At 52.9% G+C, this 15,835-nt stretch overlaps 1 protein-coding gene and 1 long non-coding RNA gene across 9 annotated transcripts; one reads left to right on the top strand and one right to left on the bottom strand.

Moving 5' to 3' along the window:
• Positions 1-267: 267 nt before the first annotated feature.
• LOC125929287 (uncharacterized) lies at positions 268-4,806 on the bottom strand. 5 transcript variants are annotated; one of them, XR_007459838.1, is made up of 4 exons: positions 4,567-4,803; positions 3,948-4,092; positions 3,114-3,772; positions 269-2,414 (listed from the first exon to the last, which is right to left on the bottom strand). It is a non-coding gene; the product is annotated as an uncharacterized LOC125929287 (long non-coding RNA). The 5 variants fall into 5 exon arrangements; XR_007459837.1 differs by having other exon boundaries at positions 269-3,321; positions 3,651-3,772; XR_007459836.1 differs by having other exon boundaries at positions 268-3,772; positions 4,365-4,806.
• Positions 4,807-4,981: 175 nt separating this feature from the next.
• LOC125929285 (C-C chemokine receptor type 1-like) lies at positions 4,982-10,936 on the top strand. 4 transcript variants are annotated; one of them, XM_049640320.1, is made up of 2 exons: positions 4,982-5,270; positions 8,498-10,936. In XM_049640320.1, the coding sequence occupies exon 2, from the start codon at positions 8,544-8,546 to the stop codon at positions 9,624-9,626; it is 1,083 nt and encodes a 360-aa protein (XP_049496277.1). In that variant the 5' UTR covers positions 4,982-5,270; positions 8,498-8,543; the 3' UTR covers positions 9,627-10,936. The 4 variants fall into 4 exon arrangements, with proteins under 4 accessions (XP_049496277.1, XP_049496278.1, XP_049496279.1 ...); XM_049640321.1 differs by lacking the exon at positions 4,982-5,270 and adding an exon at positions 5,283-5,398; XM_049640322.1 differs by lacking the exon at positions 4,982-5,270 and adding an exon at positions 5,405-5,827.
• Positions 10,937-15,835: the final 4,899 nt, after the last annotated feature.

Raw genomic sequence — 15,835 nt, 5'->3', positions numbered from 1 at the left:
GCGCTCACACACGCGCTCTTTCGCTGTCTCTCAAAAATAAACATTAAAAAAATTAAAAAAAAAAAAATATGTACCGTAGCAGGAACTAAAACTGAGCCCTGAACCCAAATTCAGCGATTCCCTTAAAGTAACAGGAATGAAACTGTTACATCATAACATAAGTAACACTTTCGGGAAAATAATTTTGTTTTCCCCGGATGCAAACAATGTCAGTGCAAAGAGTGGCCGGATCCCCAAAGCTGCTTCTGCCCCACCGCCCGCCCCGCACCCCCCCCCCCCCCCCCCCCCGCCCCGTCTGTTGTGATCGTTTTGGCTGAAGTCTGCGAAGGAAAACCAGCCGCACACAGGGACGTAGCTGGAAAAGGGAAGACATCAGGGACCCCTGGCATGGGTGTGGGAGACCCCTAGGGGTCCTTGGACCCCATTTTGAAAACCGCCAGGCAACTGAGGGTTGATGGGGGGTGGGAGGGATGGGAGGGTGGGTGATGGGTATTGAGGAGGGCACCTTTTGGGATGAGCACTGGGTGTCGTATGGAAACCAATTTGACAATAAATTTCACATATTGAAAAAAAAAAAAAAGGAAAGAAAACCACCAGGCAGATAACAGTTGTACTTGGTACAAAAGCCAAGCGGTACAAAGTAACAGACAGTGAAAACTCGGGCTTGGTGTCTCCCCCAGGCGCACCTGTTTCCCTCCCCAGGGACCAGGAATATTAGCCATTCATCCTGCTTCCTTCCAGAGACATTGTATCTTCCCCACCAGGGCCTTCCTGCTGGCGGCATCCAGGGCACACGGCCTTTGCTCCGTCCGTCCAGCCTGGGGTGCGGCAGACATGGCCAAAGAGCCCTCCGGGGAGGGGGACCGGATTTCTACCCCCACCAGCGACGGGTAGGCGCGACTCTCCCTCAGCCTCGCTAATACAGCGTAGGGACCAGATGCGAGGTCAGGCCCCAGGGCGTCCCCACTGAGCCTCAGCGTGGGCCCGGGAAGTGGAACCTATCTGGGCAGCCCGGCGAGGGTGCTCCTTCTGTGCGACAACCAGTCACCCAAGGCTTCCTGAGCGTCTACGCCCTGGGACGCGTCCGTCGGCCACCTCCAGCCCCTGGGCCCGTGACAGATCCCTGGGGGGCCCGGTGAAAACGCAGTTTCTCTTTCAGGGGGCCCGTGGTGAGGTCCCAGGGCCTGCCGTTTTGGACGAGCGCCCGGGTCTTGGTGTCACACGCTAATCAGCAAGTGTCTAGACAGGATCCTCAAACTCCAAAGGTGCTCAAGAGGCAGCAGAGGGCTTGCCCAAACACAGCTTCTGGGTCCGACACCCGCCCCCGGGGATTCTGATTCTGCAGGTCCGGGGTGAGGCCCTGAGAACCTTTCTTCTCAACAAGCTCCCACGTGATGCGGGTGCGGCAGCCCCCAGACCACCCCTGGAGTTCGCGCTGGTTCCGGGCCCTGCCTAGCTCCTCTGAGCCCCGTAACTGCTCGGTGTGCGACCGAGATCGGGGGCACTTCATGGACGTGTGGTGAATGCGGTGGGAGGGAAGAGCCAGCGTGAGCCAGTGCCCGGATTCGGCTCTCGGACTAGAAGGAGGAAGGGAGAGGTCCGCACGCCTAACTGTCCACGGCTCAGATCTGGGGTCTGAAGGGTTGTTATCGCCTCTTCGTTCCTCCCCGCCTTCCGACGGTGGGTTACAACTCAGTTCTCGCAGGACGCCTGCGGGGTTCCCTCCAGCCGCATTCAACTTCGTGGGTGCGGGCGTGGGGCTGGCTGTGCCCGAGGCTGGATTTTGCTGGGTGGACACCACGAGGTCAGAAAAGAGCCTGACAGCTGAGGGTGGAGGTAAGGGGGTGGGGGACGGAGACCGGAGCAATGGCCCATGGGGTCAGGCTGGTGGGCAGTATAGAGGCTGACGGTCTGTACAAAATTGACATACCCACAGCCCCACTGAGGTCAAGGACCTGTTGGTGCCGAATGACAGGAGGGAGGAGAGGTGGGAGTGGGGTCAGAGGCTGGGGTGCCGGGAGCCAAGGTATGAGGGGCCACGGATGCCCTGACGGCGAGATCCGGGAGTTAGGGTCACGGGCGCGAGTGGCCGAGGAGCACGGAAGACATGGCCATGGGGGAGAGGGTTCAAGGAAGCCCTTGGCCAGAGACTGGAGGAGACCTGTACTTCGGTGGAGGGTAAAATACAGTTTCAAGGCCCCCCCCCCCCCATCCCATCCTGGGCCACACGGCCTTCCACAGCGTGACTGCACCACTCCAACTAAACCAACGTGTCCTATCTCCCGACTCCTTGGCTGTGGCTGGGCTCGGTGACGTGCTTCGACCCTCACAACGCAGCAGAGGTGACACGAGGTGACTTCTGAGGCCAGGCCTTAAGACGCTCCGCAGCTTTTGCTCACGCCCGAGCCCCACCCCTGCAAAACACAAAACAAAGCAAAACAAACAAAAAAACCCCATCAGCCCCTCAGAGCCCCCACACCTGCCTCTCCCGGATGATTTCTGGCTGTAGAGAGTGGAGTGGGAAGGGCTGCAGGGAGGAGGTGGCCTCTTGGGTGATCCAGGCAGGGTGGCTTCTCGTGTGTCCTGGGTCATGGTCGTGCCCAACATCCTCATTCACGGTGGGACATGACCCAGCACAAGAGGGCAGCTGGGCAGAATGCAGGGGACAGATTACTGGACCTACTTCCTCTGGTTTGCCAGGCTGGGTTGGCAGCACGTTGTGGGGCAAGACAGCCTGGGAGCTACCAGGCGTTGAGACCAGAGGTGGAGATTAAGGAGGAGAAAAGACTGCCTGGGGAAGAAGGGGTGGTGGAGAGAGAGGCTAGGGAAGGAGATTAGACAAGGTGGGGATAAAAGGCAGTGGTGTGGAGGGGGCAAGGGTAGGCTACTGCCTAGGGGCCACCAGTGTCCCCCAAAGACCCTCGTGTCCCTCTGTGAGATGCCCGTCAATCCGTCTTTGGTGTCCCCAGAGGGGCCCGGGGTCGGAAGCAATCTCTTCTGCCAAGTAGGCAGACAGCGTGGCCCGGGACTGGGTGGCAGAGAGAGCACCGCCAGCCCCTCCCCTCCCCCGGAAATTCACCTACAGGTGTAGCACTGGACCCTGAAAGGCGTACCTCAATGACACGCAGGCTCCACGCAGGCAAGGAGCCTGGCCTTACCGCGTCCCGGTCAAACAGAACATAAGATTTCGGGATGTTGAGGTTGAGACAGGAAAGGAGAAGTGGGAACGGCTGTGTCAGCATCAGATGTCGTGGATGAGACCCAGAAAGGCAGCATGGGACATGAAGGAGGAGGGTCAGCAGGCCAGATCGGGGGTTGACGCTGCAGGGGGCGCCCCATTAAGGAAACAGAGGCCGAGGCAAAGTCAAGGTTAGAAGACCGTGGTGTGCACCTTACGGACACTCCTGTCTGTTCCCACTACATCTAGGGCCACGGCCACTGCCTAAATGCCCAGCCCTGTGCTCTGGTGGAGAAGAATCCCCCGGGGATGATATCCAGGGACAAAAGCCAGAGAGAAGCGGCCCTCAGCCAGTGGCGGGGAAGACAGAGATGTGATGATACGTGCCCGGTTTCCTCAACCCTCTGGCCCCACAGTTGGGGTGACTCTGAGGGGCTCCCTGGGTTCCCCAGGGGGCCTGGGTGCCACTTACCTTCTGCAGGAGTGGCTCTATAATGCTCCCTTTCCTGGCCCCCTTTCCCCTCCCCTGCAGTGTCTCCTGGGATCCGCTGCAAATACATTACTTGCATCTGCGTCCCGTTCCAGGGTTTGCACCTAAAAGGGAAACCCAAATTAAGGCGGGCGTTGCTAATGCTTGCCGAGCTCAGCACCAAATCATTCATTCATATGCATGTATTCATTTAACCTTCTATAAAGTGGGAATTATTAGCCTCGTTTTACAGAAGAGGAAAGAGACAATCGAACGCATACATAATACACCCAAAGTCACCTCTTTGTCAGCTTAGTTGTCTTTTGCCTCCCTCTTCCCCCATCTGTCTGTGGACGGGCTGCCAGAGAGGGGAGGCCCGACCCCAGAAGACTCCTGGAGTGTTCCTTTGAAGGGCACACGGGGCACCTTGTCTAAAGTCTTTATTCTACGGATGAAGAAACAGAGCCTTGAAGGGACAAGTGACATTTGCAAATCACATTCGCATTCATTTCTGAAATGGTGCTTTGCAGCAATCCTGTGAAGGCCACTAGAGTCCCATTTTACAGAAAAGGAGTGGAGCCCAGAGTGGCGGGCAGGGGGGAAGCCAGCACAGTGGCAGAGCAGGTGCTGGCGGCTGTGGGGAGAGTCGTGGGAAGCATCCTTCGTCACTCTTCCTTAGGCCAGGTGCTCTGTGACACTTTTCACCTCCAAGCTGACCTTGTGCATCCTGCGGCAAGCAAGAGTGCTTGGCGATCTCATGCGATGGAGTCGGAGCCAAGACTCGTCAAGGCGTGGTTACCCGCCCTTGTGTCAGGGGAGAGCTGGGATTTGGCCGCAGCCTCGGTTGGACCATCGCATTAGACAGGAACCTGCGATCAGAAAGAAATGGCTGAAACTCAGCCTACAGACCTGTACTCACTTCGGGCCGGAGGTTCCTTGAGATGAAACTGTTCAGTGGGGTCTGCAGGGGTGGAGACCGGGAGCAGAAAGGGACAGCAAACAGAGGTGGAGGACACAGGGGGCGCCAAAGAGGACCTGTCACGTCTCTCGCGCTATCAGCCGGTTCATTTGGAGAACCAGGATCCAGCGTTGGGGTTTAAATCCTTCCATTTGCAAACTCTAAAAAAAAAAAAAAAAAAAGGCTAGTCACTGACCACAAACCCTCTATGCCCTGCCCTCCCTCACCACCCCTCAATACACACACACACACACACACACACACACACACTATCTCAGCCTTTGATTGCTTCACAAATTCTGGGAACAGCTCATACTACCTCTCCCCACTCAACTCCACCCAACCCTACCCTACCCAATCCCCTTAAGGCAGAGCTCCCTAGGGAGAAGCACAGCCGAGTGAGCAGAGAAAATCCTTAGAGTGAGCCCAGCCTTGAGGAACCGGCCACCAGCGCGTGTCGCGGCCACTCATGGACACCCGACCATACAAAAAGAAGAACTCTGTCCCCTTCTCGTCATTCTGAAAGACTGTGAACCCTGGAGTCCTAAATCAACACACAGGAAGCTGAGGACTTCCTGTTCAATCGGGACGTTGAGCCTTGAGTTCATCAAAATTCGAAAAGCTCCAGAAACAAAGACTTCGTGGACAAAATCCCTGAGACCAGAGTAAGTGGTACTTGTTTTTTTTTTTTTTTTTTTTTTCTGTCTTGCCAGTTACCACTGAGGGCAATCTTGTTAGAAGACATATATGCAGCCAGGACTGTCGTCCTCGCACTGTAGGACATTCCTGAAAGGTGAGGAATTCTTCGAGGGTCAAGCAAATGTCTAATTAGCCCATAGATGCATCTACAAGGCAATGAATTATATAGCAATACTGACAAGGGGTGAATTTATGAGACTGTGTGCTCAGATGTAAAGCAGGGGTTTTCTTGCTAAAAAAGGAAAGCTTTCTTGAATGATTGGTTGTTGGTAACCGATTGAGAAAATCAGCCTTTCTAAAGTCTGTTAAGAAACAAGAGGCTCTCTGCGGAAAAACTATTCAGGAAGAAATCACTTGCCAAATTTCCCTATGTAAACAAAACCCAAACATGGTATATGAAGAAGTTGTAGCAAAAGGGAAATATTAATTACAAAAAACACTGCAGATGCCAGCGACCAATTTCTTGAGAAGACTGGAACCCAGGAGCCTCACAGTCAGGACTGCTGATTTGTCTCTGGAGGAGGTAGGATTTTACCCTCCCGAAGACAGGGAGATGTCCTCTTGGGATGCATCCATTCCGTTCTATTAACAAAGAGGCAGGTCAGACTGTGTTCCGAAGGTGGAGGGGCACGGGAGGGGGGGGGTGAGGGCTACTTGGAGGTATCTATTTCAACTGTTCCTTCATAGAAGAATCTGGAGTGCCCCGATTTTCCGAGTTAGAAGTTCTCAGAAGTTTGCATAGCTTGTCAACCAGGCGGTCTATTATTCACTGACGCTTGAGTCCCCACTCCGACTAGGGGGACAGCTCTAGACTATTCAGCCTGTGGGCAGTGAAGGGCCGGGAAAGGTTTAGCCACTGGCCCTCATGGGAAAAAAAGAGCCCTGATTTCTAGTGTTTGTGGATTTCTGTGGCATCGATATCCCCACTGTGGTTGATTTCAAAGCTACCAAACCCCTGAATGCTGAGCTGGGGAGAGGTGGGCACGATCGGTTTTTACGAACCAGTGTAAGCCAGCCCCAGCATGCTACCAGGCTTGGGCGTCTTAGCCCCACAGACTGTCCTTTCTCTACTCAAAGCCCTCACCAGCTCCCAGGCTAGAGGATCCTGCTGATCACCTCGGGGCTGACTTTGCAGCAGCCTCTTGCAGGCCTCAGTTGCACCACGGGCCTTCTGTCTCCCTGCAAGGCCCCTTCCTCCCCACCCCCACCCCATCCCTCTCCCGGACTTGCTTGCGGATTGTTGCCTGGCGCCTGGCAAGTTGGGAAAATAGCCAACGAAGTTGGAGGGGGTGGTGGTGAAGGCGGGTCTCTCTTCAAATGGCCCGGGGGCAATGCTGACTCGGTTTGCCCTCATCTTCGCCCAAATTCCCCAGGACCCGCGGGCTCATGGGCTCAGGCTTGCAGCAGCGGCTCCTTGCGCTGCCAAGCTTCTGGTTGCTTCCGCCGTAAATCTGCCGGCCTACCCAAAAGTGCTGTCTGCCAAGCCCACCTGCCCGTACTGGCAGTGGCAGCAGAAGTCAGAAATTGCCCACACAGCCTGGTTAGTGACTGCCAGCCTGGGTCCTTCCAGAAGGAGAGCTGGTCGGGTATAGGCAAGTCCAGAGCTGGACGAGTGAGCCACAGGGACGGATTTGACGGGAAATGACAGCTCCCCAGCCAGGATGCCGGACAGCCCCCTGCCCTGTCCCGTGTGCCTTATTTTCCAACGGCCGCTGCAGAAATGTGAATTTTGTAAGCTGGAAACATTCGCTAAGCAATTTAGAAGACTAGAGACTCCAGATTCAGGATGGGAGTGATGATGTGGGCACCGGCTACTTTACTGAGGCCAGCCTGGGACTGGCCTCAGAGAGGGGCCGGTGCAGGGAAGGAGGAACCCTAATATTTACCGAGGGCCCGAAAAAAACTGAGGTGTCGCTTTTCTCATACATGCGTTACCTTACAGCAGCCCTGCAAGGTAGGTGCTACTTTCCCACAGTACAGAGGAGAACCTAAGGCTCAGAGAGGTAGATTAACTTATCCCAAGTCACACAGCCGGTAGGTTACGCCAAAGCCCATCCATGCTCCCTTTGGGGAAGTGTCTTCAGGAAGTGATTGGAACAGACTGAAAGAGCCTGCTGACCATCAGGAACTGGGGGAAGTCCCACGAAGGCAAGCTATCCAGTGGCTGTTCTGTGTTTTTGTTTGTTTCAAGACAACCCTGGGTGCAAATATCTAAGAGCCAGACTGTACTTTCCTCTGAATCTTCCTCACGGCTCTCACAGGTTGTCTACGAAGTTGCCTGTAGACCCACCTGTGCCACATCTGGGCTGTATGACATGAGCCAGGCTGACCCACTCTGCGTCCTCAGCGTCCTCATCCACTAAGGGATGGAGCTGGCCTTCTAGAATTTCACTATGGCAGCGCTGTGGGTAGGATAATTTTTGCGTGGCAGGACATCCTTGGCCCTGCCTAACGAATGGCCAGACAGCAGCATCCCTCGTCTCCGGGGCACCACCCCCTCCCCCCGGAAAAAAAAAAAAAGGCCACACATTTTCATGTGCCCCCGGGGCGCTATGTCACCCCTAACAACCTTTTAGGCCCCCGGAGCCATGAAAATCCCTCTGTAAGTTTTGGACTCTCAGCATCCTTCTGGGGACCCCAAGGCGCAAAGTCATTGCTCTGAGATTGGAGGCAGGAGCCCCAATGACTTCAGGAATGGGCGTGAGAGCCACTCACGCCCGAGTTTGAACTCCACCGTTCGTTCTCATAAATACGTGTCCTTCCCACTTTGAACGTCTGCATCATCACCTCCAGACAGGGGGACAATAGCGACACCTGCTTGGGGGCGAGGGGTTGCCTAGCACTGAGTCCACTGCCAAGACCGCGGGAAGCACCGGTTAGGAGCAGTGGGGCGAGACCTCCCTCCGTCTGCGCTCTGTCTCCAGCCACCAGACTTTTCCTGCACGACACTTACCGTCAAAGCGATGGAATGAACCACTCGCTCGCTCATTTATTTACTGCCTACCCCCCCCCCCCCCCCGCCCCGACCCCGCCGCCGCCCCGTTAGGCTCCAGGTTCCACCAGGGCAGAGTCGACCCGGGTCCCCCTTGCTCCGTGCTGTGTCCCGGGGTCTGGTACACAGTAGGCACTCAGTAAAACAGCTATCAGGTGGTTGAAGGCTTCTAATCACCCCTGCCTCGTCTTTGTTGTCCAGGGCCCGCCGCCCTCTGACGGCAAAGAAAACAGAGACTCGCTCCAGGATGACAGAGGCCAGCACGGAAATCACAGTCCCTACAGAGTCCTTTGACGTGACGACAGAATATGACTATGGGGGCATAACCCCGTGCCAGAAGGGGGAGGAGAGGGCCTTCGGGGCCCAGCTGCTGCCCCCCTTGTACTCGCTGGTGTTCGTCATCGGCCTGGTGGGCAACATCCTGGTGCTGTTGGTCCTGATGCAGTACAAGAGGCTCAAGAGTATGACCAGCATCTACCTCCTCAACCTGGCCATCTCTGACCTGCTTTTCCTCTTCACGCTGCCCTTCTGGATTGACTACAAGCTGAAGGACAACTGGATTTTCAGCGACGGCACCTGCAAGCTGCTCTCGGGGCTTTATTACATAGGCTTGTACAGCGAGATCTTTTTCATCATCCTGCTGACGGTGGACAGGTACCTGGCCATCGTCCACGCCGTGTTCGCCCTGCAGGTTCGCACGGTCCTCTTCGGCGTCCTCAGCAGCGCCGTGGCCTGGAGCCTGGCCATCTCGGCCTCCGTCCCGGGCTTTTACTTTTCCAAGACCCAGCGGGAGTTCTCCCATATCACCTGCAGCCTCCACTTCCCTCACGAAAACCTAAAAGCCTGGAAACGGTTCCAGGCTCTGAAGCTGAACACGTTGGGGCTGGCGTTGCCTCTGCTGGTCATGATCGTCTGCTACACCGAGATCGTAAGGATTCTGCTCAGGCGACCCAACGAGAAGAAGGCCAAAGCCGTCCGCCTGATCTTCGTCATCATGATCGTCTTCTTTCTCTTCTGGACCCCTTACAACCTGGCCATGCTGGTCTCTGCTTTCCAAGACACCCTTTTCACCGACGAGTGTCGGCAGAGCAAGCAGCTGGACGTGGCCATGCAGGTGACGGAGGTGATCGCCTACACGCACTGCTGCGTCAACCCCGTCATCTACGCCTTCGTGGGAGAGAGGTTCCGCAGGTACCTGCGCCAGCTGTTCCACGGGGTCCTGGCCACGCGCCTGGCCAAATGGCTCCCCTTCCTCTCCGCGGAGAGGCTGGAGAGGACCAGCTCAATGTCGCCCTCCACGGCAGAGCAAGAACTCTCTGCGGGGTTCTGACTCGGGCCCCTGGGGGGGGCCGATGCGGGACCCAGCCGGGGTGACCTGCCAGGCGCGCCGACCCGAGCCGAGCCAGGTTGGGTCTCGTGGCCAGATCCGGACACGTGACCACCACGGAATGTGCAGCCACGTGGGGGTGAGCGAGTTTAAAGGCGGTGCGGGCTGAGTTCCCTCCGGGCCATGAACCTTCTCCAAGAACTTCTCCCTGGTGGGAAGGAGACGAATGAGCCCAATGGGACATTCCAGAAGACCGGGACCGAGTTTACCTGTGAAGGCCTTGGGCCCAGACAGGATTTCAGATTCGTGAGCATTAGCATTTGTAAACAGAGCCCCTTGACCCCAGGCAGCCCCTGCCCCTGCTCCCACACCAGTGAACTTGGAAGCAGTGATTTCCGCTGCTGACTTCGCTTCTAGTGGAGAGCCAATCAGCAGCCAGCAGCCCCTCCCCACCTTCCCCTCCCCTCCTCTCCCCTCCCCTCCCCTCCTGACCGCTGCAGGGCTTAGGTGCTTGGAAACCCTGAGGAACAGAGAACTCAGGGTGGGACAGCCAGAGCCCTGGCGGGGGAAATAGGATTGGGGAACTGCTGTTGGCAGTAGAACTGAGATCTCTGCCCCCCCCCTGCTCAGGCTCTGTCTCAAAAAAAAAAAAAAAAAAAAAAAATTTTAAATAGCTTAAAAACACAAAGGGAAAAAGGAAATACCAAAATCACCCATAATCTCACCACCCAAAGACAACTACTGTGCATTCTTCGATGTATTTTCTCTTAGTTTGCTTTTTTTTTCCCCGTATGTATTTATGATGGTGACAAAGGTGGACTTCAGCCGTTTTCCTGTCGTTGTTGTTGTTGTTTCCCAGGTGAATAGATCAGTTTAAAGCGTTGTTTCTGATGGCTGCACTGAACCCCACAGCAGGGATACGCCCCAATTTACTCCACGCGTTTCCCCAGATTTGCTTGCGGGAATCAATTCAATCCGGCAGTGGTGACTGAGGACGTGCTTTTTTCAAAGCGGGTTCTCTGAGCTCTGGGAGGCACACAGGCACAGGGGTGCCCTGGAGCCCGTGGTGCTTGGGCAGCAAAGGGGAGGAAGGCATCCACCAGTCAGAAAACATCCTAAGGTCGGGGGGGGGGGGGGGGGGGGGGGCGGGGGGGGCAGTGGGGAGCACCTGGGTGGCTCAGTCAGCTAAGCATCTGACGTCAGCTCAGGTCATGATCTCACAGTTCGTGGGTTCAAGCTCCACATCGGGCTTTGCACTGACAGCACAGAGCCTGCTTGGATTCTCCGTCTCCCTCTCTCTCTGCCCCCCCCTTGCTTGCGCTCTCTCTCAAAAATAAACATTAGAAAATAAAAATAAAAGACAGCACCCTGAGTAAATGGGTGTCCCACCTGGCGACACAGTGACGCCATCGGGCTGGCCACTCTTTTTTTGGACCCTAGTGTCGTCCCTTCAATCAGGGACCTACTCTGTGCACACGCTTCCTTTATGCAAAGCGACTGGTATCATGGAGGTTTGGAAAATGTTTGTCTGGGGAGGAGGAGGTCACCCTGCCCTGGGCTTACGTTTCCACACAGAAAATATGGCGAATTCCAGGCTTTGAGAGTCAAGGGAGGAGTCAGCTTTCCACTTGTACACCTGCCGGTTCCTCTCTGCAGTGTGGAGAGAAGGAGGCGGAACGGAATTAAGAAACATTTGTCTGCCACTTTGGTAAAATGACACTGCATCGAAAACCGTACCTGATCGCAACAATATCACAGTGAGAAATGCTGTCATTCCAACATCCTCCAGTTCCATCTTTGAAATAAGACTTGTTTTTTGACGTGTCACCAAGGCAGTGATGTGCACTGCAGAAAACTGGAAACATCTAGAAAGGCCAAAGAAGAAAACGGAAGCACTTGGACCCACTGCCTACAGACAGCCTCTCTTAGCACATTAATGTTGAAGTGCATCTCCTTCCTGGATTGTTTCCTAAATGTACACACACGCGCGCAATCACGCTTAACATTTTTTCGTGCAGCCGCGGTAAAATTGGACCATAGCAAGCACTCACTAAATGCTGGTTGAATGGATGAATCTTTGAAACCCCCATTTCTGTATAAAGTGAGGATAAGCCTAGTGTCTACCCCCACGGGGCTGTTTGGAGGATTAAATGAAACAAAGCAAGGAAAGCAGGTTGATCTCTTTTTTTCCTTTAAGTTTTTATTTTAGGGGCGCCTGGGTGGCTCAGTTGGTTAAGCGTCCAACTTCGGCTTGTGATCTCGCGGTTTATGGGTTTGAGCCCCGCGTCGGGCACTGGGCTGACAGCTCAGAACCTGGAGCCTGCTTCGGATTCTGTGTCTCCCTCTCTCTCTCTGCCCCTCCCCTGCTCGCTCGCTCTCTCTGTCTCTCAAAACTAAACATTAAAGAAAAATTTTTTTTTAAGTTTTTACGTTAATTCCAGTTAGTTGACATACAGTGTAATATTAGATTCTGGAGTACGATGGTGTCATTCGGCACTGCCATACATCACGTGTTACTCATCACGACAAGTGCCCTCCTTCATCCCCATCACCTATTTCACCCATCCCCTCCCCCCACCGCCACCTGCCCTCCGGTCACCATCAGCTTGTTCTCTCTGGTCAGGAGTCCGTTTCTTGGGTGATCTTCCTCCAAATCTCAGATAAGAAATCTAACACCCCCTGACGGTGCCCCTCCTCAGTTACTCACGGCACCTCCAGCCCTTCCTGTCCCTTGTCTTCCTGTCCCCCCCCCCACCCTTCCCTCCTTGCTCCTGTGCGTGCCGGTCACGCCCCACCTCCACGTTATTGCTGTTTCTATCATTTCATCCTTCGGAAAGGTGGCCAGAATAGCACAAAGAACTCCCACATTCCTCATCCAGATTCCCCAGCTTTTGGCATTTTACCACATTTGTTTTAATTCGTCATTCCCTCTCTCCCTCCCTCTCTCTCTCTCTCTCTCTCTCTCTCTCTCAACAGATAGACAGGCGGATCGATGTATATAAACGTACTATTTTTCAGGACCATTTGAGGGCAGGTTGCAAATATGATGCCTTGTCAGCTTTTCGTCCCTCAGAATGATTTTACCAGTGACAAGGATGCTCTCCCACATCATCAAAACAGGAAGCTCACCTGACTCACACAATATCATCATGGCAGCTGTAACCCTCTTTCTGATTTTGCCCGCTTTGCAAATATTGTCCTTCAGAGTCCCAGGGTCTAGAATCACTGTTTCCTTAGCGGTGATGGCTTTCTACCCGTTCGTCACACCTTTCTTGTCTTTACTGACCACAGCATTTTGAACGCTACAGTCACCCGGCAGATGGTTCCTTGTTGTGGGTTTCCTGATGATTCCTGATGATTCGATTCGGGTTATGCCACTGGAGCAGGAATCTCCCAGAAGTCAGACGTGAGATAACGTGTCCTCGGGGCATCGTATCGGAAGTCACGTGGTGCCACCCTGCCCCCTCACGGAGGATGTTGAACTTCACCACTTGATTTAGAAAGCTTCCACCAGGTTTCTCCACTGTGAAGTATATGGTACTTATTTATCAATAAATGTCTATTATTAGTTGGCATTTCACTATATAGAAAAGGCACCTTTTCTCCTCCACTTACGTATTTATTCATTTCTTTATTTATATCATCATGACCTCACGGATTCCTTTTTTGTTCAGTGGGATACAATCTGATATTACCTTTCTTGTTTTGCTATACAAATCGTCCCAGATCTATCCAGTGGGAGCCCGTCAAGCTCGATCCGATGTCTTTTGCTTCTCTTCCCATCAGTCTTTGAGCCCTTTCTTACTTTTTTGGCCCATAAGGTGTCAGATTCTGCACAGTCTAAGCAACCATCGACAAAGGAAAAAGGCAATCTATGGGATAGGAGAAAATATTTGTAAGCCACCTATCCATAAGGGGTTCACATCCAACACATAGGAGGAACTCGTACAACCCAACAGCCAAAATAACAAATAATCTGGTTTAAAAAGAAGCAAAAGACCTGCATAGACATTTTTCCAAAGAAGATACACAAATAGCCAACAGACACGTGACAAGGTGCTCAACATCACTCCTCATCGGGGAAATGGCAACTGAAACCACAGTGAAATATCACCTCACACCTGTTAGAATGTCTATTATCAAAAAGACAACGGGCGCCTGGGTGGCTCAGTCGGTTAAGCGGCCGACTTCGGCTCAGGTCACGATCTCGAGGTCCGTGAGTTCGAGTCCCGCGTCGGGCTCTGTGCTGATACCTCAGAGCCTGGATCCTGTTTCAGATTCTGTGTCTCCCTCTCTCTCTGCCCCTCCCCTGTTCATGCTCTGGCTCTCTCTGTCTCAAAAATAAAATAAAAACGTTAAAAAAAAGAATTTAAAAAAAGACAACAGAACAAATTCTGGCAATAACATGGGGGAGAGGGAACCCTGTACTCCGGTGGTGGGAATGTCAGCTCAGTGGGTTGAGCGTCCGACTTCGGCTCAGGTCATGATCTGACAGTTGGTGAGTTCGAGCCCCACATCGGGCTCTGTGTTGACGGCTTGGAGCCTGGAGCCTGCTTCGGATCCCGTGTCTCCCTCTCTCTCTGCCCCTCCCCCGCTTGTGTGTGCGTGCACGCGCACTCTCTCTCTCTCAGAAATAATAAATGAATCTTTTATTTAAAAAAAAAAAAGGAGGTTCCTCAAGAAACTAAAGATAGAGCTTCCATTTGATCCAGCAAGTCGACTTCGGGGTACATATCCAAAGGAAATAAAATCATCATCTCAAAGAGACGTCTGTATTCGCATGATCACTGCAGCACTTTCCACAATAGCCGAGGCATAGAAACATCATAAGTCGCCACCAACAGATGAGTGAAAACAAAATGGAATGACCAAAAGAGGCACCTGGGTGGCTCAGTCGGCTAAGCATCTTACTCTTGATCTCAGCTCAGGTCATGATCTCACGGTCTGTGGGCTTGAGCCCTGCATCGGGGCTCTGTGCTGACAGTGTGGAGCCTGCCTGGGATTCTTGCCCTCCCCCTCTCTCAGCCCCTCCCCTCCTCTCTAAATAAATAAATAAATAAATAAACATTAAAAAAAATGGAGTGACCAAAAGCAGAAGCCCTATTCTAAGGATTTCCCCCAGTCAACATATAATCACTCTACATGTTTAAGGCATACAGCATGCTGCTTTGATTTACGTATATTGGGAGATGATTACCACCATAGGTTCAGCTAACATCTGCCTCCTCATTTACAATTAAAAAAGAAGAAGAAGAAAAGAGGAAAAAGTTTTTCTCCTCGTGATGAGAACTCTTCTCTTAACACCTTTCCTATATATCACACGGCAGCGTTGTCTGTGGTCATCAGGTCACACATCACGTCCCTAGGACTTACTAATCCTTTGCAAGTTTGTACCTTCTGACCCCTTTCCTCCAATTCTCTCTCCTCCACCCTCTGCCTCTGGTGACTACAGATCTTGTCTCATTTTCTGTGAGTTTGTTGTTGCTGTTGTGTTTTTAGATCCCACATACAGATGAGATCACAGAGTATTTGTCTTTCTCTGACTTATTTCACTTGGCATAATGCCCTCAAAGTCCATCCATGTTGGCACACATGGTAGGATTTTCTTGTTTGTTTGTTTTTTAATTTTTTTTTAATGTTTATTTATTTTTGAGACAGAGAGAGACAGAGCATGAATGGGGGAGGGTCAGAGAGAGAGGGAGACACAGAATCGGAAGCAGGCTCCAGGCTCTGAGCTGTCAGCACAGAGCCCGACGCGGGGCTCGAACCCACGGACCGTGAGATCATGACCTGAGCCGAAGTCGGACGCTTAACCGACCGAGCCACCCAGGCGCCCCAAGATTTCCTTGTTTTTAATGGCTGAATAATATCCCATTGTGTATATATATATATTCTTTATCCATTCATCCACCGATGGACACTTAACGTGGTTTCCATGCTGTGGCTATTATAAATAACGCTGCTCTGAACATGGAGGTGCAGATATCTTTTCAAGTGAGTGCTCTCATTTCCTTTGGACATATTCTGAGGAGCGGAATTGCTGGATCAGGGGATAGTTCTATTTTCAGTTCTTTGAGGAAACCCCATACTGTTTTCTATAATGGCTCTTCCCATTTACAATCTCAACAGTGCACAAGTGTTCTCTTTGTCCACATCCACACCGGCATTTGTTACCTCTTTGTCTTTTCGAGGACGGTCTTTAAAACAGGTGT

The sequence above is a fragment of the Panthera uncia genome, chromosome A2 (assembly GCF_023721935.1).
Source record: "Panthera uncia isolate 11264 chromosome A2, Puncia_PCG_1.0, whole genome shotgun sequence".
NCBI lineage: Eukaryota > Metazoa > Chordata > Mammalia > Carnivora > Felidae > Panthera > Panthera uncia.
Note: the sequence above shows the minus strand (reverse complement) of the source record. Positions and strands in the feature narration are given on the sequence as shown.